This window comes from Antechinus flavipes, chromosome 1 (genome assembly GCF_016432865.1).
Source record: "Antechinus flavipes isolate AdamAnt ecotype Samford, QLD, Australia chromosome 1, AdamAnt_v2, whole genome shotgun sequence".
NCBI classification, from domain to species: domain Eukaryota; kingdom Metazoa; phylum Chordata; class Mammalia; order Dasyuromorphia; family Dasyuridae; genus Antechinus; species Antechinus flavipes.
In genome coordinates, this window is record NC_067398.1 from 695,312,768 (window position 1) to 695,334,913 (window position 22,146).

The 22,146-nt window shown below is 42.5% G+C and overlaps 1 protein-coding gene across 3 annotated transcripts in view; it reads left to right on the forward strand.

Moving 5' to 3' along the window:
• The window catches only part of ATP2A2 (ATPase sarcoplasmic/endoplasmic reticulum Ca2+ transporting 2), a 52,614-nt gene that overhangs the window by 11,085 nt on the left and 19,383 nt on the right, over positions 1–22,146 (forward strand). For all 3 annotated transcript variants that reach the window (XR_007949664.1, XM_051972763.1, XM_051972762.1), the window contains exon 5: positions 1,407–1,545. Coding sequence is in view for 2 of the 3 variants with exons in the window: in XM_051972763.1 (XP_051828723.1) it covers positions 1,407–1,545 (139 nt within the window). In the remaining variant the exon portion in view is untranslated. The remainder of the gene's footprint in view (positions 1–1,406; positions 1,546–22,146) is intronic.

A 22,146-nucleotide genomic window follows, 5' to 3' on the forward strand; every position in this document is an offset into this window, starting at 1 on the left:
AGAGTGGAGAGAATGACTTCTGTTTTTTACATGTTTGGGGTGCTCACTAGGTATTGAGTTTGAACTGAAGAGTGGATATGAATCTGGTCATTATCAGCCAACATGAAAATGATAATTATGGTAACTGGTCATCAAATGAGTAGGGAGAGAATGTGGCCCCAGTTACTTATTCTAAGTTTGTGCTCTGTACTAGATACTGAGCTAGACGCTGGGGATGCAAAGACAGAGTATGAAAACCACATATTCAAATGCATACAGAATAAAAAAAGAATAAAGAATACATGATAGCTAAGGGGATGAGGCTCTAGCAGTTAGGTAGGGAAGGGTCAGGGAAGACTTGGTATATAGATGGTGCTTCTGTTCCTTCTTAAAGGAAAAAATGAATTCTTTTGGGGCAAAGCCAATTCAAAGCCACATAAATGAGGCATAAGGAACAGAGAAAGGGCCAGGTGGGCTGCATTTAAGAATACAAAAGAGGTCAATTTTGGAAAATTGAGAGAAGCAATCTTAGAGGAATTTTAATTCAAGCCTGTTATTTTATAGATAAGGAAAGTGGCCCCAGAATCACTAAGAGAACTGCCTGAAATCACATAAGATGAATCTTGGATCTGAAGGGAGTTTGTATTTTATGCTTGCAATGGAGTTTGAAATTTCTGCATAAAAACCAAGTTGAGGGTAGTGTATAGGATTAACTGGAGGGGGAATGTCCTTGACAAAATAACTTTCTGAGATTAAGTTTAATATGAAATGTGGTAAATTGGATCATTGTGTGATAAATAGAAGATGTCTGTAGCATTTCTGGGACAGATTTCTGGGGTTTGTGGGAAGGGTGTGATTTTTTTTGAAAGGTCTGTGTGACCTTGAGCAGGTCTCTTAATGGCACTGGGCCACCTTTAACTATAAAATAAGAGAATTGAACTAGATAATATCTTAGATTGCTTCCAGCTCTCCCGTTCTGTGATCTGAGGGGAACTCCAAATAGATACTGACTTCCTAAAATGTCCATGATGCGTGACAACAGGGTGGAGGGTATCCAAGAACTGTTGCTGTTTTCTTTTTTCTTGTCCTCAGTCTGTTTGATCAGATCATAGAAATTTTTTTGGTAGTGTGAGATTGTGAAGTAGTCTTGGATAACTTAATTTTCATCACAATGATCTTGACCACTTAGGTCTCCAACATTCTTCCAGACTATAATTTTAACTAGACTTAGCAGTTCTAAATTTGATTGGCTCTTTGGTCTAGAAATGGAATGAAGTGACAGTAAGAGATTAATAGTTTGTAATCTGGCTTTACTTTGTTAATTAATGGTGACATTGCCATCAGTAACACTTCTTGAAATGTCTTTTTTCCCCTCCATTTTTTATAAACTACTCATTGGTAGGCATTTAATAATCTTTTTCTTACAGGAAAGAAATGCTGAGAATGCAATTGAAGCTCTTAAGGAATATGAACCTGAAATGGGTAAAGTTTATCGTCAGGACAGGAAGAGTGTTCAGCGGATCAAAGCCAAAGACATAGTTCCTGGGGATATTGTGGAAATAGCTGGTGAGTAGTTGGGTGCATCTACGCATTCTGCTTTGTAGTGTTTTGTTATGCTTAAGTCTGTGTGTTTATCTGTAATTACACCTAAATGAGTGCTCTTGCATAGATGAATTATCTTATTATCGCATTTTAGGAGTAGGCCAGCTTCAAAACAGAGCCTAGCTGTTTCCTGAATTATATGTTTCAGAGTGTTTTGGCATCTTCCCCTACCCATTGACTACTAAAGTTTTCTGTACAAAATTTGTTTGAATTACTGTATTTGGTTTATGCCGAAACTCAAGAATGGTGCTGAAATTGTTAACGTTTTTTAATTGGGATGTGGTGATCATGTGAAGGCTTTGAAAATAAAGGACATGACTTTTTTCTGTTTTCATTCTTTATACAATGTTTAAAAAAGAACCCAGCAAAAAACCTGTTCTTGATTTTATCCATGAGAATTAGGTTTAAGGGACAAGCTCTCTCTTACAAATTGTTTTTCTCTCATGAAAAAGCCATTTAAATATTATCTTGGAGAATAACTTATTAATATAACTCCACACCCTGTTTCCTCATCTGTAAAATAAGAGTTGAACTCAGAGGCCACAAAGGGTTGTTCAATTTTTGGTCCCAAGTGGATGCCAAAGAACTTTTGTTCTTAAAAAAAAAAAAAAAATTGGAACGCCACGCTTGGCGTCATGAATCAGTCCCATCTTCTACTGGAAACCTTTCCCACCCCCTCAGTTGTGCTTCCTCTCAATGATTTAGCTTTCTTTTATGTATTTGTTCTTTTCCCAATTTGATTAGGGAGCTTTTTGAAGGCAGGGACTATCTTTTACTTCTTTTTGTGTCCTAAATAAATGTTTGTTTATTGATTTATCTTTCTCTAGTGTGGATGAGATCTTCCCCTTTTAGAAGGAGTTTACCATTTAATTGACTTTTATTTTCATGATTATTTCCTCACTAATATTTGCTGGTGGTCTGGCCAAAGGGGAGTGGTTAGTAGCAGAAGGTCATTTCAATTAAGTCTACCAAAATGGCGCCCTGTTCAGCTCCCTATTGTGCTGGTGAGCCTCCAGGTGACCTTGGGAAGGAAGTTGCAACTAGAGATAGCATCAGATGGGGGCTTTGTTCCCGGAGCTGGGCATTAATATTGTAGTCAGTCAGTGGTGGTGACTTGAGCACTAGAGTTAGCCATATCAATGGTGGCAGGAAGGGGAAGTGATTTAGTCACTATTTGAGTTAAAAAGGACAACCACACATTTCTTAGCACTGTGGTTTACAGAGTTTTCCTCCTAACATCCCCAAGTGGTGGGTGCTGTATAGCTGAAGCACAGTGTTCCAAAACTTCCTCCAAGGTCACACAACTAGTTAGGGGGACAAGTCAGGATTCAAGCCCCTTCATTTTGTCTGCCTACATGAAGTTCAGGACTTGTTACCCCTCTGTGGAGGAACATCTATTAGCAAAGGAGCAAAGGAAATGAAGTTTGTCATTGATGCTTTTGTATAAAATGTGGTGGGTGGAATGTGCTAAGTCACACTGCATAATTTAAGGGTTTGTGAATTATTCCTTTTTTTTTTTTTTTTTTTTAATAAGTCCCTTTTCAGCTTACTGGCAGAATACACATCTTCTGTCAGACCTAATGATAAGGCTCTGAAGCCATTTCTAATTCCTAACCAGTTTTAGCTGGTGAGACCATTCAAACATTCAATCAGTGAGCCATTGCTCTTAATTTCATCAGTAGATGGAATTGTTCAAAAGCTCCCTGGGAAAGAGATTCCAGAAAAGGACAAAGGAGAAGAAGAAATTTCTGGAAACCTCTTCTGAGGGGATAAATAAATAAAGGAGGACTGGCCTGTTTTCAATGAATAAGGAAAAAATGTCCTTTAAAAGTGTCACTAGGAAAGCTGAGTTGACTCAGAACAAGAGCGGGGAGTCACAGAATAGCAGGATGTTTTATAAGCTCAGGGCATGGAGCATGGCTCTTTACTGAGACCATTGTGGAATTCCCACCACTTGTCTAGTGTCCAGGGTTAGTTACCTTCGCTCAGCCCCTTAGAGCAGCCTAAATTGCATTCTTTGTCTTGTCCTCCCTAGTTCTGCCCTCTAGGGCAAAAGTGATCTCGAGTAACCCTTTTTCCAGAGGAGAGCCCCTCAGATACTTGAAAATTCACTTTTATGCCCCTCAAAGCCCTTTACCATGCTGATTGCCCTCCTCCCCTTCTTATCCAATCCCTACTTAGAATGTGGTTCCCCAAATGGAAAGCAGAATCTACCTAGTCTGACCAGGCCAAAGAAGAGAGACATGCTTTTCCCTTGAAACCTGGCTCTCAACATGGTATTAAACTACTTTCTTTGGCCTCAGGGGGTACCACACTATTAAAGCCCCAATATCTATTCTATTCAGTCTTCTGTCTAGCTGCCCTCCTCCACCCTGTACTTTGGAAGTGGATTTTTTTTTTTGAATTGTCATATTTACTTGAAAGTAAATAGGGATGAATGTAATTTCCTCAGTTCAGCTCAATGATTCTAGCTTGGTGAGTCTCTTCAAATCCTAGCTCTTGTCCTAAGGAACTTTTGCATCTCTCCTGTTTTTGTCACTTTGCAAATAAGGGAGAAAAGACTCGATTTAGAAACATTTTCTGTGTTGAAACAATTTCCATGTTGAAATGACCACTGGATGAGGCAAGAGATGGAAGGAGAGAGATCTTGAAAGTGGAAAAAATGTCGGTGTGTTCTATCAAAAATAAAATGCATTTTTAATATATATCATGTGGTATAAAGGTCAGATTGCACCGGAATATAATGTTACAGGATTTATTATGTAATACAGGAATACATCTATGTGTGTGCGTGTGTGTAACATGTGGCGGGCCCACAAATAAGAAATGCTTGCCAGTTGAATACAACAGCCTCCAAAAGAGTTGAAAATTAATATATGAGGCAGGGGAGAGGTGTACAGTAGGTAGGTGGGTCTAATCAGTGACTTAGAACCAACTTATTCCTTCATAAAGGAACAAGCGTGAAAGATGTCATTGGGGAGATGACATTAGACTTGGCACATGGCAAGGGTGAGGGTTGGTGGTTGGACAGCTCCATTGGTGACCTTCTAGGCCAGGAGAAGAAATGGAAGGCTTCCGGCATTCAGGAACCCTCTATGGCACGTTTCTGGAAGGGCCTGGATGAGAATCAGGGGAAAGGTATAGGGAGATAGAAGGGAATGTCAATCTCTTGCTCCTAGGAACTGTATCCTTTATCCTAGGTCATTAATAAGAAAGTTAAATAGCCTGGGGCCAAGCCATGGTCCCAGGGGCATTCATTGCACTGGACACCTAGCAACCAGACTCCTGAAGGTCTAGTCATTGAACTAGTCTGAAATTCACTTAACTCTATTCTGATGGAGAGAGCTCGCATCTCTCCTACAAAAGAGATGAGATTACAAATACATTTGTTATGCACACACACACACAATATATTACAGAGGTTAGAGAGATTTATAAAGATGTTTTTCTGAGGTTTGGGTAAACTGTATCCATAGCCTTCCATGTAACTGTCGGAAAGGAGACTGTGAGGTTATGGCGTGACTCATTCTTGGTGCCGCCCATGTTGACCCTTTGTGATCCTGCTTGGTGTGGTTTTGGTTAGCTGTTTGCTATCTGTCTTTAATTGGATGTTCTAGAATTTTGCTAAACAGTTAAAGCTGAGTTCACTGACCTTGTCCCCCTTTGAGGAAAATGCCCTGGTGCCCTTCTCTTGCATCCTTTTCCACATCACTCAGTGTGTCTCGGGGGCCTCTCTGGCAGTTTCTCTGCTGCTCTTGGGACAGTCCATCCGGACCTGCTGACTTGTAAGGGCGGCTTAGATGTACTTCCATACTCTTTTGTACCCTAACAAGAGCTTGATTAGTTCGGCCTCATAACCCAGCAGAAGCATTACAACAATTGCTGCAAGGTAAAGGAAGCTGGTGCTGCTTATATCTCTGACCCCTGTTCTGTAGCCAAGGGTGTCGTTGCAGAGCCCCTCCCCTCTAACTCTAACCCAGGACAGGTTTCCCCTTCTTCCCCAAAAGTTCTTAGTTGGAGGGAGGTGGCCACTGGCTTGCAGACATAGCTCCACTTCCCACTTGGACTTTCTTTCTAACTTGTGCTGGCTTTTTGGTGTTGCCTTTAATTTGCTCTGATATAAAGTAAGGTGACTTACTTTTAGGTCAGTATTTTGAATCTGACTTGTGATCATTTTTCAGTCTGTACATATGTAACCCCCCAAAAAAAAAATTATTATTTTTGGAGAGTACAGATATACTTGGGCCAGTACAGTAAAAGTGGAAAGAAGAGCCTGTGACTGCTTAATGGGAACAAAAGCAGCCACAATTGGTATCCAATGGGCTTTTGGCACATTGGAGTTTCTGGAATGAAATACCCAAGTCATGGAAAATCGCAAGATTTGGTATTTTTATCTTGCCTAGGTAGCTTTCTTGCTTTCTGGATTGGTGGGAATATATGTTACCTTTTACCAGCTCCTGAAATGAACCCTCCTTAGACATATTTCTTATTCCTTTATCCTAAAGTCTGACATGAAGATTAACAACTCTCCTTAAAGACTAACCCGTCCCTAAGAGAATATGGGTTGTTTTGATATTGGGGCATGGTGGGGGGGTTGAGGGGGAGGGCTGGTTCATGACTGTGGTCTTACTGGACTTGAGTTGAGAGGTGTGAGCATCCTGTTGAGGCATGTTTTACCCAAAACTCACTTGGTCTCTAGACTTATTACTCATCATGTTTTTAAAGCACACGTCTTCCTTGGTTAATATTTGTAAGGTATATTCGGGTAATTACAAGTTATTTTCCCCTTATTTATTGGTGCCTTCTCCCCTTCTCTTGGCCATACCATCCTGGCAAACAAGTATCCTGACTGCTTTTAACAACCACATTCCTCGAAAAAGCTGACTCTGTTTGTTGCCTCTGTTTTCTCACCTCCCACTCACTTCTCACCTCCTTGTCATCTGGTTTCCAACTTTATTCAACTGAGATTGCTCTGAAGGCTCCCAGTGATGTCTTTGGCACTTTTCAACCCTTGTTCTTGCCTTCACCTAGGACAGGATCCTTCTTCCCTTGGCCAGGTTTCCCTGGCTGGTCTCTCCTCGGTCTCTCCCTAGGCAGAGGTGCGCCCCATGGCTGTGACCTAAGCAGCTTCTGCCATTTAGCTCCAGAATCCCGAGCGGTTTTGTTCCTCGCTTGGAGCCTGTTGACCATCTCCATCCAGGTGGCTCCTCGCAGGGCTCATGAGTTCCGGCCATCCCTGCCTCAGACCTTCCCTTCCTTGTCACATGCCTGTTTCTTTGCCGAGGCACCACCAGTGTAGATCCCTCAGGTATCTTTTTTCTCCCCGTCCCTTCATTGATGGTCTCTTGCCAAGACCACTTCCCAACAACCATGGGATCTCCCCTCCCCCATCCATCTTCCACGTAGCTGATCCCGACTTCCTCCCCTGGCATTCAGAGCTCTTTATCTTCTGTTTCTAGCTTCTTCTTTGTGCCGCCCACACTCAACACGTGGCACATGGAGGGCGCTGCCTGCCTTCCCAGGCCTTTGTGCCGACTTTGACCCGGACTAGAATGTGCCTCCTTCTCACCTCCACCTCATGCACGCCTTTCTTCCTTCCAAGCTCAGCTCAAGTGTCACCTCCTTCAGGAAGCCTCTCTTGATTCTCTCTGCTCCGCCCCCAGGCGCAGTGTCCTCCTTCTACAAAAGGCTTTGTGTCTACTGTGTCCATATGTTTTTATGGACTTGTAGTGTTGTTCCCATCTCCAACATGACCCAATAGAAAGTCAACTCCTTGAGGGCTGGGAACTTGTGTTACTGTCTCTGTACCTGAGTATCGAGCACATGGTAGGTGCTTAGTGCTTTTTGTATGAAAAAATAATAGTTCGTGTTGGGTGTAATAGTTTCCAAGAGTGGTAGGAGGATGAAGTCTTCAACTATAGAAAAATATGGTTATATGTGTATTCAAATAAGTTCTACTTAAGGCTGTTGTGTTTAGAAAATTCTCTTTATGGGAAGGAGTTTGTGTCAATTTAAAGTGCATAGTAAGGCAGTTCATTTATTTTGGCTTTGCTGGCAATCAGGCCACAACTTAGAGGCATTGATATAAATAGTAACTGTTGGGTTATCCTTATCAGTAAGCTGGCAGGTAAATTGGACAGATGGCAATATCTTTGAAATAGACCATATAGCTGTTCCATTTGATACCGTGCTGAGGCATTCAAAATAACTAAAAATTTTGTGAAAAATATATTAACATTTTGACTGTCCAAAGGAGAACCGAATCCTTGAGGCTGCGAAAAGGGGCTGATGTGTCGTTTGCTAGCGAACTTTATCCAGTCCTGGAGATAAGGCTGCATTTTCTGCGTCTCCAATCTAAGCATATTGAAATAGCTAGCCTGTGATGGTGCTTGCAAAAAGATGACCATGTAAGGAACTGATAGAATATGTCTCCCTGGGATACCTATTGAAGCAAGAATGCCAGTGATATTTATATATTCCACTTGAATGGTAGAAATAAGCAAAGTTTTCCACTTCATTCTAATTGCCTTCACCCCCAGTTGCCAGATCATGAATTAAAATCTCTGGAGCGATTCGAGATTTGCAAAATGATTACAGATAATCTAATAAGAGTTCACTTAAATTTGTTAGGTGGGTTTTTTCTTCCATGTATTCTATTTTAATAAAGAAGAGTAATTTAATTGGACCTAGTATGTTGGCAGTTAGTTATAATTTTTTTACAATAATAATAATTGCAAATCTTTTGATTTATATGATTCAAAGTAATAAATTGAATGAGGATCAGATAGAAAGTTGTTGCCCTTTTGCCAAAAATGTGACATTTTAGAAATTGTGTATCTCTTTGAGTTACCCAACTCTCTATGCTGAGGAATCACAGACTAGTTCTTAATGCTAGCAGGGATATTGGGTTCCAATGTCCCATGGCTAATTGCTAGAAGTTGGGCCTTTTCCATTAGTATGTACACATTAGCTACTTTGGAGATGAAGACTTTGCTATTTTGTATCCAAATCCTCCAGATTTGGAAAGAGACCATTTTGTAATCTTTGGTGAAGAAGGGTGGTCTTTCTTGAAACCCCTAATGAATTAGATTTGCTGGGGACTCTGTTCCAGCATTTTCTTTTTTTTTTTTTCTTTTTAACAACCATATTTTATTTTTCAAATACATGTAAAGATAGTTTTCAATATTCATTTTTGTAAATCTTTGTGTTCTAAATTTTTCTCCCTTCCTTCCTTGCTTCCTCCTTCCCCAAGCCAGCAAGCAATCTGATATAGGTTAAATATGTGCAATCCTCCAGCATTCTTTCTAAGGAGAAACAGGCAAAGCAAAAAGAAAAGGAGAAAAAACGAATCTCAGAAATAGCTACTGCAAAGACAGCAAAGAAAACAGGTTGGCAGGTAAAGCAAGACAATAACCAGCACGTATTTATTTTTGAAATTTGACATTTTTTAATCAGACCGATGACATCTGTCTTGTTGGATAATTAACAGAAATAGCAAAAAGCAGACCTGATTTTTGGGAGAAATGAACATGTGGGACTTTTAAAAATCTTTCAGGAGCATCTCCTTGCATGTTAGAAGTAAGGAAAGATGAGATCACCCCAGGCGTTTCATGTTAGGCTTGTGGATTGTTGGGATTTTGAGTGTACCGTGAAGGTTATTCACCTTTGACCCCAATAAGGCCGGGTTCTGTAGAGTCCTTTGCCTCAGGTGGCTTCCTAAATATCTCTTAGACTCAAAAGCAGGTCTATATTTAAGATTGTATCTCTTAGGAATGATACACTTTGGTAACACACATCCAATTACATTCACTTTAGAAACTATATTAAGCAAGAGGTTTGAGTTTGTGATTTTCAGCTTTTTGGTTGACCTTCAGTTTAATACCAGTGTTTGGTAGTAAAAGTTTCAGAGTTGATTCAAGAGTTAAAAACCCAATTTAAAATATTTGAGTATCAGGAGTGAACTATTCCCTAAGCCTAAACAGTTGAGTTACAGTCCACGTTCAGCCTGATTAGGAATTAGCATTTCCCAAGCCGTCGGGTACAGCATAGAGGTGGGTCCTACAGGGGCTCCCAGAGAGAATCTGCCCCTACCGTGTGCCAGTCACTGTACTAAATACTGGGTATACAAATACAAAAACCAAAAGTCTTTCCTCAAGCAGCTTGCCATCTAATGGGGAGAAGGAAGGAAGCTAAATGGAGCTGAGCCCCTGAGGAAAGTACCCAAGGTTGGGGCAGCAGGGAGAATAGTGTAGCCTGATGAGAGATGAGGCAACAGTCATGTTTTGAAAGATTTAAGGTGAAACCATTGAATGACTTGAAATATTAAAGCAATTTTTTATTCTATGGGTAGTAGGGAGCCACTTGAGGCTGTTGAGAAGAGTTTGAAATGATTGTCTCTGTTTTAGGAATTTTAATTTATCTACTTTGTGTAAGGTTGGAGAGAAGGAAAAGATGGGAAGCAGAGAAAACAGTGAAGAGGGAGCTCTTGGAGTAGGCCAGGAGAAGCTTTAGGATCAAAGATGTCCAAGTGGACCCGGTCCATTTAGTTCAGCCCCACAACCAGTTGGCTGGGCTTGTGGCACCATGGCCAGCATTCTCCTGTGCCTTGGGAATGGCCTTGTGGTAAGAAGAGTGAGGGATCAATTTTACTGTGGGAGGCTTATGAGGTTGGGCCATGGGTTAGGTCCTGGGGAAGGCGGTGTGCACAGGCGTGTATAGATAAAGTTTTCAATACAAGATAGTTGCTGTGTGAGGAGGGGAGGTTGAAGCATGAACCCTGGGTGCATACCTTGGTTTCTAGCCCCCAAGATAAATGGAAAAATTGAGGGAGTGAAGAGCATTAGACTCATGGAAGAAAGATGCATGCTTTTTTTGTCCTCATTCTTGAAGTGTCTGTTGGGGGGCTAGAGCTCCAGAGACCTTTGAGTTGGGCATATAGAGGTAGGAATCATCTTTGTAGGGGAAAAATATAAAAAACCCTTCCTCTAGAGAGGAAGGAGCAGAATATTGAAGGAAGCTTAAGGCAGGATTCCAGGATCACTCAGAATTTGGAGGTGTTCATACTGTGGATTTGAATGGTCTGGTAAAGGAAATTGAGAAGGAGGAGGACCAGTGCCAGAGGGTGGTCATTTGAGTCAGGCAATCAAGTTGAGCAATTCCAGATCATTGATAACTGGAGTGCGTTCTGATTAATGAAGAAAAGAGGAGGTAGGAATTTGGTTGGAAAAGGGAAGAAAGGATGCCTCTGAGATTGAAGGGTCAAGAAAGCATTTCTTAAGGATGGAAGGGACCTGGACGTGATCTTTTTTTTCACCATAGGAACTGAGACATGGCAGGTGTTGCTACCCACTCCCTTCCCAATCCTGTAATTGTATAGTAAAATTTTTAAACCTGGTATAGTGCTTACTATCCAGCCAGAATAAATGTAATATCACAGGGCTTGACCCATTGTTCTATTTTGTTGGTCTTGGCCTTTTGAGCCTGATTTTCTTGTCCAGTGTGTCGGTCCAGGCTTTGTGTCAGCTATCAAGTTGATAACCTTGTCCTCCCTCCAGATCATTGACAAAACCATTGAATGGAATGGCAAATCATTTGGAATTAAAAGAGGTCAACCTCCTTAGAGTGGAGGCTCTTCCAAATAAAATACAGGGGGAGAACACAGGCCCCTCAGTACCGAACTTTAAGGGTTGTCCTTTGTGGAGAGTTAACTAGCAGAATCCAATCTAAACCAAAACCAAGAGCATCAAAAAGCAGTCACCACAGCTGAAAAGTCAGGAGTGACAGCCAAGGAGAAGTCTTTGCTACGAGGGGGCCTGCCTCAAAATGGCAAAGCAGTTGGACAGCTCCCCCTTCTTACTTCCCAGCTGTTTGAAGCTGGTTCTCCCCATTGTTTCTGAGGCTTTCAGTATGTATTAACAGACTTCTCCTTTCTCTCTAACCAGTCTTACAGCCTAAATTGGTGATTGTATTAAAATGTTCAGATTATATAGCTGGGAAGAGAAACCTTCATGTAACACAGGTTTGAGGCAACATGGACTTGAGTGGGAATCTTAGCTTTCATTTTTGCTATGTAACCTTTAACAAGTTATTTGGCTTCAAATTCACTATCTATATTAAGGATATTATATTATTTTTTAATAAACAACATGTACGACCAACTTTTAATTAAGCATGAAATTTAAAGGTCTTGGAGTACATTAGTCCAGGGTTTCTTAGCTTTTTTTGTATGCACTCTGTGGTGCTCTGAAACTTAGGAGCCCTTGAATAATTTTATTTTAGGGCATAAAATAAGAGACATTAAGATTACACAGGAAATCAATCTTATTAAAATCCAGCTATCAAAATACCGAAATTCAAGTTCCCAGTCATCAGGTTAAGAACCTTTGATCTCTAATCCACATCCCTGATTTTGTAGGTCTTAGCCAGAAACTCCCAAGGTTTGGGCCCAGCACCTTTGAATCCTAGTTTGGGACTATCTGCTGTCACAACAAGGAAATTCAGCCACTAGTAGAAATTAGGAGTGGTTCATTTTTACTTGTTTGCGCGACTATTAGATTGGGGTTCTCTAGAGTGACTGAGATATATGATAGTTCTTTATACTCATTAGAACTGATAAGATTTATCATTGGAACAGATTGTGCAGGACTAAATGTTTAAGCATCATTCTTGTTAATCTAATATGAAGCCAGCCTTTTTGGATAGAGAAGTCTCTTCATATTGTGGTAGATGAGTGGTTTGCTTTTTCTTACTCTTGGTTTGGTGGTTTATTTTTTGAAGTTTGTTCTTTCATATGTTTCCAGTGGCAGCCAAGTGATCTGCCTTGATTATTGTGGTATTCTTGTCTTCAGTTGCTTTCAGTCAACAAACACCTGATCAATGGGTGCTCATTATGGGGACCCTTTATTGATAAGGTTTTAAATAGTGTGGGGAGAGGTGTGCTATAAGATTATTTTTATTCTAAAACATGCTTTATCATTTTTTTCTCTGATGTATTTTATTTTTTCAAATACATATAAAGGTAGTTTCCAACATTCATTTTTGTAAGTTTTGTGTCCCAAACTTTTTCTCCCTTTCTTACTTCCCCCCTCTCCAAAATAGCAAGTAATCTGATATACGGTAGACATGTGTACAAAACTTTTAAACATTTCCATATTTGTCACATTATTCAAGGAAAATCAGACCAAAAGAGGGAAAAAAAATATTGGAATTGCCCTGAATTGCCTCATCCACATCCATCGCAATTGATCATCACACAATCTTGATGTTGCTATGTACGATAATCTGGTTCTGCTCATTTCACTTGGCATCAGTTCATATAAGTTTCTCCTTTCTGAAATCATTCTGCTAATCATTTCTTATAGAACAATAATAACCCATTACATTCACATACCGTGACTTACTAAGCCATTCTCCAGCTGATACATCCACATCCACTCAGTTTCCAGTTCCTTTACTTACAAAAAGTGCTGCTAAAATTTTTTTCATTTTATTTATTTATTTGCATATGTGGGTCCTTTTCCCTTTTTTATGATCTCTTTGGGATACAAGCCCAAATGCTTCATCATTCTGCGAGTTCTGTTTAGGGCCTGTCTGTCCTGAAACCTTTCCTGATAATCCGTTTCTTCTCCCCTGCTCACAGTTATGATTGCATTAAATTTCTGCACCTGTCAGTCCAGCAAATGGGTATTAAGCGTCTGCTGTGTGCCAGATACTCCAGGTACTGAGACTGATCCAGTTTAGGTAGCACTGCCTTTCTTGTATGGGAAAGCCTTCTGTTCACAAAATATGTACCATTCTCCTGTCTTGTGTATATGGGGGAAGGGGTAGGGGTGGGGGTGGTTGTCATTAATGTTTTATTCCCAGACTATTAATTTCTGGTTGTCGGGATGAATTTCAGAGTTTTCAGTTTGTCCAATATCTTTCATTGTGGCCTGAGGGCTCATGGCTGTGGTCATTGAGCTCATCCCCTGAGCATCCAAGTTCCTTGCTCCTAGAGGTGAATTAAGTTCTTCAGTTCAGTGAGAATTCCAGAATTTGAGAGTTGGGTCCAATGAAAGGAAGGCCATGCCTGTGGCTGGCCAACTCCTAGGCCGAGGCCCCCGAGGCCCGCTCTGGGGCTCACGGAGAGCTTCTATGGACCTCCTGCCCGTGCTCCCCCCTCCAAGGCAGGCGTTCTCCTGGAGCCTTCTCTTCTCCAGACTGAAACTTAGTCCTCATGACGTGGATCTTTCAGAGGCTATGTGGCACCATGGAGAGAGGGCTATTCCTAGAGGTGGGAAGACCTGAGTTCAAATTCCATCTTAAAACATGCCCTCACTGTGTGATCCTGGCTGAGTTACTCTCCCTTATTTTCCTGGACACTAAAATAATAGCAGCACCTACCTCCCAGGGTTGTGGTGGGGATCAAATGAGATAATAATTGCAAAGGGAAAGGCTTATGGTTGCCTCTTTTCCCAATGCTCTCCAGTTCATCAATGTCTTTTTAAACTTTGCTTCCCAGAATGCTGTGCAGTACTGCAGGTATATCTGATGGGGCAGAATGCATCAGGAGCGGGGCCTTGCTCTTCAGGAAGCTCTGCCCATCTTCAGGCAGTGTGGGATGCAGGGAGTTTTAGATCACCCCACTCAGCCTCTCTTGTGGTCCTCTTAAACCCCCTGATCTTTCTTGTGTTCATCCCTGTTGACTTTCACCTCATCAGGTTAGAGCAACTGGGACAAATGTGTCAGGATTGCTCTGGATCCCGACTTTACTGTGCAGGGCGTTAGCATCCCTTCCCAACCCTGGTACCCACAGGCCTTCACCCAAGTCCTTGATGAGGATGTGAAATAAACTGCCACCATGTGCAGGTCCCGGGGGCATCCCAGTCTTTGGAAAAGACACTGAAGCCTTGGTAGCTCTTGGAGACATTGTTTAGGCTAAGATGGCTGCCTGAAGAGGAGGCAGACTTCCCCTCCGCCCCTTGCCCCATTTCCAACAAAACACTGGCCTTTGTCCCAGATCAGACTATCAAGAAACCCATTGAGAAACTTCAGTGACCAATGTTGCCCCATCACTGCACAAACAAGTCAGCCAAGGGCAGCGAGAAAGGGGCTTCGTGCATGGCTGCCAGGCAGCCCCTCAGTGCCCCAGAAAGAGGCCCAAACACATTCCATGCTGGTATCCCCAAGAAGGCCCTAGCTGGGGCCTCGGACATCCTGAGCCGCTGTAGCAACAGCAGCAGCTAGTGTAGCTGAATTGTTCAGCTAGAGAGGGCCAGAGCCCAAGGATTTCCTGGGTACCTCAGATACTCAAAACAGCAGGGTTGGAGTTCAAATCCTTCCTTGGATAACTTACTAATTGTGTGATTGGGCAAATTACTGACCCTCTCTCAGCTTCAGTTCCCTCATCTGTATGCTGGGACTAACAATAGCACCTGCCTCTCAGTTGTTGTGAAGATCAAAAGGGAGAATAATGATTAAAAAGTGCTTTGTCAACCTTAAAGGGCACGCTTGGCTATTTCATTATCTTATGTACTATCAGAGAGGCTCTGAAGGTCTTGGGTTCTAACCCTCAGAGGAGTAGGCAGGCCTAATCCTGGGAAGTAAAGGGAGGGTGGCAGCAAGCTGAAAGCAAGACCAAGCAGAAGTGCAAGAGGAGGGCAAAGCCTGGCTGGCCTAAAACTCCAATTCAAGAACTAAAGCTGAAGAGGAAAGACGACCAGTACCCCAAATTTTTGTCCATCTACATTTTCCCCCCAGAGAGAAATTACAAATAGTCTCAAAGGGAAAGAAAAAAGGACTTTCCACAGGGTGGAAATGAATACCTAAAGGGAAAAAGCTAGAGAGAAAAAATGAAATGAAGATTTAGGAGGGAAGAGAAATAAATAGCTGACAAAGTGAAACACCTTACCTAAGTAACACTCCCTGAGAACTAAAATAGACCAAACAGAAATCAGTGACTCCAAGAAATGGCAAAATGGATTCATAGGAAATAAAAGAATGTACAATAACTGATAACAGAAACAACTGGCCTGGAAAGCAGGTCAGAGTCATTGAACTTTGTGAAAATCATGATCAAAACAGACCCTGGCTTTTTTTTTTCCCCCTTTAAAAAAGCAGTTTATTTAACAATAGTTTAGAAATGATACTCAGTAAAGATAGCATAGATTCAGGTAGACACAGCTCCCCTTCATACAGAAATGCCCTGTCAGAAGCGTGTTGGCTTGTTTGGCAATGGGAGGTCCACCAAATCTAAGAGGCACCAACTCTTTGGAGAATGGCCTTTTTGTGCTTGAGGTGACTGAGAAGTCATATCAAAAGCCGTCCTCTGGACCAATAAAGTCCTCGGGGATAGTTTTCCTGCCTTTTATAGAGACAAACTAGACCAGTTTTAAGGGGCACAGATCTTAGATATTACTCCTTCTGATGACTAAACACTCCAAAAATTGGTCTCAAGAGTTCTTCTCCACTATGGCTAGTACTTTATATGTGAAACAGAATTACATGCTTTCTTTCTTATCCATGACTCAAGTAGTCCAGAAGTATTGTATATTTTTATTAATAAAATGCCACTTCATTTCTATAAGTATTATTTATGAAATAAACTAGAGAAGCCACCTTTCCCAACTTAGCAAATACTAGTAATTACTATGTATTAAACATAGTAATGATATTGATCTTTATCTTAAATCCCTTAATCTATCTATGATTGAACAACTATCAAAGTTATTGAAAGAATAATGAAATCAACATTAAAAATGATCCATTCCCCATTTCAACTAAGATAAGTATAGAAGTTCTTATAATCACAAAATGTAAAATAGGCATTAAGGAATTTTTCTAAACTCTGAATCCTCAAAGAATTGTGAACCTCTTTGAGTCCAAAAGAGAACCGTGACTGGTTAACCAAAATAGCTAGCCAGTCTTTGAGGGAGGACCTTAAATAGCTAAGGAAAGTTTAATAGTTATAAGTTGAAGCTAGAGGTGAAGAGAAAATTGGAACCTGAGGAGGGAATATGAATATGAAGGATACTATATTTTCAATAATATGAGAACTAGAGGACAAAAGGAAAATCAAAGGAAGCCTCAGATTTACCTCCTGAAAGAAACCTCAAAAGACCCTGAAATGTTCTCTTCCTCCATTCAAAGTGTTACAAACATTCAGAAAGAAGCAGTTGAAGTATCAAGAAACCAGAATCCAAGCACTGCCACCTGCCTGCCTGTATTACAAATGAGAGATCTGAGAATACGACATTTCAGAGGGCAAAAGATAATGGGCTTCTAACCAACAACAATTTGTGTTGCCAAGCTGAATATAATCCTACAAAGAAAAAAAAAAGTTAACCTTTGGGAATGGAGGACTTTTATGTAGTCCTGTTGAAAAGGCCAGAACTGAATAGGAACTTTTAAGTTAATATAAATTATTAACCACAAGGGTTCAGAGAAACCTAGGAAGATAAATTTATCTGAGTAATAAAAATCTGTATGATGATGTAATGCTAACATTCTGATAGAGAAGAAACAAATGTCCTTTTAAAACCCAAGCAGGATATTGAAAGAATTAAAAAAGAAAAATAGCTCTCCTTGGGATTAGATTGAGTCTTTTCTAAAGGTTCAAAAGAGGACGGGAGAATGGCAGGGTAAAAGGAATTTGCTAGTTTATAAAAGTATTTCTCAAAATTGAGGAGCATGAGAAGTGTACACAAACAAGGAAGGAATTGTTCATTATCGTTGTCTAGCCCCACCAAGTAAAGGCCTGTTCCTTCTTTGAGCCTTGTTTTTTCTATGTTGAGGCCTTGGTTTAGTTTAGTTTTTTTTTGTGGGGGGGAGGGAGAGGGGGAGTGGGAAAGGGGATTTGGAGCAGTGTGAGGCACTTGGACTTAAGTGACTTGCCCAAAGTCACATAACTAATGAGTGTTAAGTATCTGAGACTGGATTTGAACTCAGATCCTCCCGACTGCAGCCCTGGTGCTCTCTCCACTACGCCATATAGCTGTCCCCATAGGTCTTTTAAGCGGGAGTTAGTTAGTCTGCCTCCAGAAATGTCCAGCTCCTGTAACTACAGTTATCCAGTTGTTAATGAAATAGATTGATATATTCGTAAAGTGCCCAGCACAGAGCCTGGTATATAGGAGTCACTGGATAAGATGCTCCTCCTACTCTCCTTCCCATTTAATATGTAAGAAAAGTAGTGTGACCCAGTTTTATTTCAGCAGGTATCCTTTTTGTCTCTTAGCAGTTAACCTTTTCCATGTTCTCTGCACCATCTTGTTGTCAGAATTGGTCATACTTAAAATGGCTGTCTCTGTGGCACTGCCAATAATCAACTTACTGCTGGCAATAGTCCTGGATTTGGAGACCAAAGGGAGCTGCTGGTGAGGAGGCTAGGACTTTCCTGGGGGCTGTGGGGATTTGGGGTTTTTTTGGGGGGACAGGCATGGGGTTAGAAAATGTGTGTTCTGTGTTCTGAGCTAAAAGTTAAATATCAGGGTAGGTAGAGCACTGAGTTGGAGATCTGTGAACCTGAGATTGAGTCCTGCCTCAGACTCATTAGCTTAGTCTAGCTTCTCTGAGGCTCAGTTTTATCATCTGTAAGATGGGTATAATAACACCACCTGTCTCCCAGGTGGTTGTGAGACTCCAAGACAAACTCGACTGTGACTGTCGACTCTCTGGTTTGGTAGAAAGCACGTTGGACTTGGAGGCAGGATGAGGCTCCCCCTGGGTGGCGACTGGCCGCAGCCAGACTTCTTGGTTTTCCTTCATTTCAGGGGCTTTTAGGAATGTTTTAGATCTTTGCCTCAAACTGGCTGGCCTAAAGAGCAGGCCGATTCTTTGCCTCCTTCCACTGTCCCATCGCCTAACGATGGCTCACTTAGTTAGATCTGTGTTTGTCTCCCTGGAGGTTCATTTGGTTTTGAGGCAGAAAGCTTGAAAAGGAGTAGTTTGTGTCTGATGACAGTGTTAGGACTTTGGAGTGCGGGGTCTTGCCATTAGAGAGAATCTTGGTTTTCTTTAGGGGCCAGACCTTTGATTGCGTCACTTTGGAGAGCTCCCAGGTTGGAAGTTCTGATGGCTATCAGTAGTTAAGAGCCGAAGGCTTGGTCACGAAGCTAAATGTCTGGATCTGGAGCGGGCTCTTAGTGATTAGGAGCCAGGCCCCCTGCTCCACCCAAGAACGTTGTAACAAACCTGCACCAGTGCTTCTTGGGCAGGGGTCTTGTGCAGTGTCACCTGTCCCCGCCTCCCATGATGAAGGTACGCTCACAGTGGGCTGCGTGGGGACAGCCCTGAAGCGGGGCTTCTTCCCCAGAGCGTTCTCCACCCCTCAACTGCTCTGTCTGGGCTGGGCCCCTCTTGGTATTTCCTCCCTCCCCCCCTTTTCTGTGTTGTCTCTCCCCCGTGGGATTGTAAGCTGCTTGAGGACTCTCTATTAATGGTATGGCACAGTCCCTGAATCGCAAGCCCTTAGTAAAGGTTCACCGGACTATTGGGTTGGAAACGAGGAAACGTCCTTTTACCAATTCAGGTCTTATCTGCCTAGAACACTTGTGAGGCTAAGTGCCCTGGCCAGGGCACACACTGGACTCTTGGCCCTCCTCCAGGCAGTCTTAGTGAATAATGGATGCTTCCTCTGGCCTCACACCAGTCAATCAACAAGCAGTGATTAAGCACAGACTGAGGGCTAGACACTGGGATACAGGTAGCAAGAGTGAACCAAATGAGCGTGTAATTTAATGGTGGAGACCACAAAGATCCCTATCCATATATGCCCCATAAATACAAGTATGCACAGAGAAGTGAAGGATGATGTCATTGAGCAGTGAGACCATGTGTGGAGGTTGGGAAAGATTTCGTGCCTCTTGGAGAGAGGGATTCTGGGAAGCCACCAGTTGGGGAAGGGAGGATATTCTAGGCAGAGGAGTGACCAAGACAAAGACTCAGAAGTGGTAAATGGAGCGTGATGTGTGAGGAGCTGAGAGAAAACCAATTTGTCTGGATTTCAGAGGATTAGAAGGGGAAGAATGTCCAGTGGTGGGGCAGCTAAGATAGGCTGGGGTCAGATTGGGTGAGCTTTAAGAGCCAAACAGTCTTTTGTAGATCAGGTGAGAAAGTTTTGTCATCAGCACTGTCCTTAAGGAAAATGACCTCGCCGTCGTGTGGATGGACAAGTCCCAGAATTGTCCAAAGTTCTCCTGACTGCTCTTTCCTGGGTTGGCAAGTCTGTTAGGAGAAGGTGGGAAACTCAAGTTCATAAAGAAATGTGGATGTTTGTTTTTCCGGATACACATTTTTGACTTGCCATCCACGCCAACCCAGAGAGTGTTTGGGTGACATTCATGCTTCTCCCTCCAGCCACCTAATCTCATCCTCCCGTTCCTTGGAGAAGCCTGTAATCGTGGGAATCATGGTGGCGAGAGCTGACCCTATGCAGAGCACTTCACATCTGTCCCCTCTCACACACGCCCATAGGTGACATCACCCCCAACTAAAGGGTAATTGAAAACTGAGGCTTAGAGGTAGTGCTGTGACTCTTCAGCCTCTTCCTTAATAAATAACTAAGGCGGGGGTTGGAGCCCGGGGTCCTCTGACTCTCAAGCCCGCCCTCAGCCCACTAGGCCATTCACTGGAATCAGTGTTAGTTTCCATTTTATACCTGCAAATCTGTCCCTTCCATATTTAATGTCTTTTTTATTATGAATTGCAACTGCTCTATTAACTGGCATTGCTTAACTGGGTTTGAATGGAAAAGTACTATGGGGATGGAGGAAAGAGATTTTTTGAGTTCCTGGTATGTGGCAGTTTATGTGGAAGACCACAATGTGAGGACTGAGGTCCTGTGCTAGGCTGGGAATCTGCCTTTAGTCCTGGGTTTGGAGCCAGGTGAGCCTTTGTGCACCTCTTTCCTTTATAAAATAGGGTGGGAGTGGGGGTGTAGATCTCTTCAGAGAAGGGTCTCCCTTTCTGCCCCTGACATTCATTCAGATCTGTCTAAAGACCTGAATCTATCCCCAGCCCATAGCGGGTTTAGCTACATTAAAAAAAAAAAATGTTGATTTGTTTGTCTAAGGATAGTCCTGCCTTGGAGGGGGGAGATAGATTTGAGCTTTTGGATTGGGTTTAGGCCCCCCCAGAGCTCTGAAGTGTGGGTTGACTGCCCCTTGTGCCCCCTGCAGAGCTAACGGCCATTGGCCTCCATGGACCTGCAAAGAGAAACCTTATTGGGAACATTGCTCACTAGCTGTCTATTGCCATTGAAATGATTCAAGGGAACAACACTTGGGTTGGATTCCTCTTCATGAGGTGTGAGTGATGTCAAAAGGAGGAAGGATCATTTTTAATATTGAGGGTTTTATATTTTGAGTGGTACCAATCACTGACTTTCTTGTTGGGGCATGTAAAAGCGGAGCAGTGTATTGGAATATTGAGAAATCACTTTCCTAAGCTGTCTCTTCCCAAGTCCCTCTTCTTTGGGGCTGGAGCAGAACTAATAACAATAATATTCACACTCCGTGACTTGTTAGGTGTGAAATATTGCTGCTTGTTGCATAAGCATTTCCTGAAGGAATTTCTTTTTAACTTGCTGTGTCCCTGCAGTCAGGTGAAAGGCTGAGTTTTTATCTCCTGAGATTATGCATTGACAGTCTCCTTCCTATGCTAGTTAGTGATCACATGCCCTATGTTGTAACTTGGGTGAAATGGAGCTTTATTTAAAGAGTGAGCCTAGGCTCTGCACAGATTGGGCATTCGCGGGTCAAAAGTGGGGCAGTAAATAGAGCCGAGAGTTCTTGGACATGAATAAACTCTCTTTTGATAGAATGCAGAGAATTGTTTAATGTGGAGGGCATCAGGCCAGATGATCCTCATCCCCAGTTCTAATTATTGGGAGGTTCATCCTTACACTGGGGCCCGAGATGCCTTTCCCACAAAAATTCCCCACAAGCCTTCTTGGGGCTGAGCATCCTTCAGCCGGTCTTCGTATATACAGCCCCATTCTGCCGGCTTCCCCGCGGCCTGGCTCAGCAGCTCGGTCATCTGCAGTCTGTCCTTATCGAGCGAGTGCCTTCTCTCCCGTGTCTCCCGGTGTCCTTGGGAAGAGCCATCCCCAGTCTCTCTTCTCTCCTTACTGGATCTTCCTCTTGTCAGCCCAGCCCAGCCTTGTTTCCAAAGACTGTCACAGCTCTTCCCTCTCCTTTGTCTCCCCTGGTGACTCTGTGGCGTGATACATCCCAGGCTTCTGTGTATCCAGCCCTCTTCTGCTTCCAAGCTCCAATGCTGCTTCTCCAGTCCAATAAACATTTATTGAGCACCTACTGTGTGCCAGGCATTGTGCTGAGCACTGAGGGTACAATTGATAAATTTGCTGCTCTCTGAGAGCTTGAAGACCAATGGGAGGAGACAGCTGGAGCTCGGGGTACTTGGGCATCTCACTCTGGGTGAGCCCTGAGGATCAGGACGGTCACCCTCTGAGACTGCATCGGGGTGCCCTTCTGAGGCACTGACTGGGGTCAAACCAAGGCCCAGTGTTCCATTCCGAACCCTGACTGTCATCTTTACCCTTACCCAAGTCATTGATCAAAGTATTAA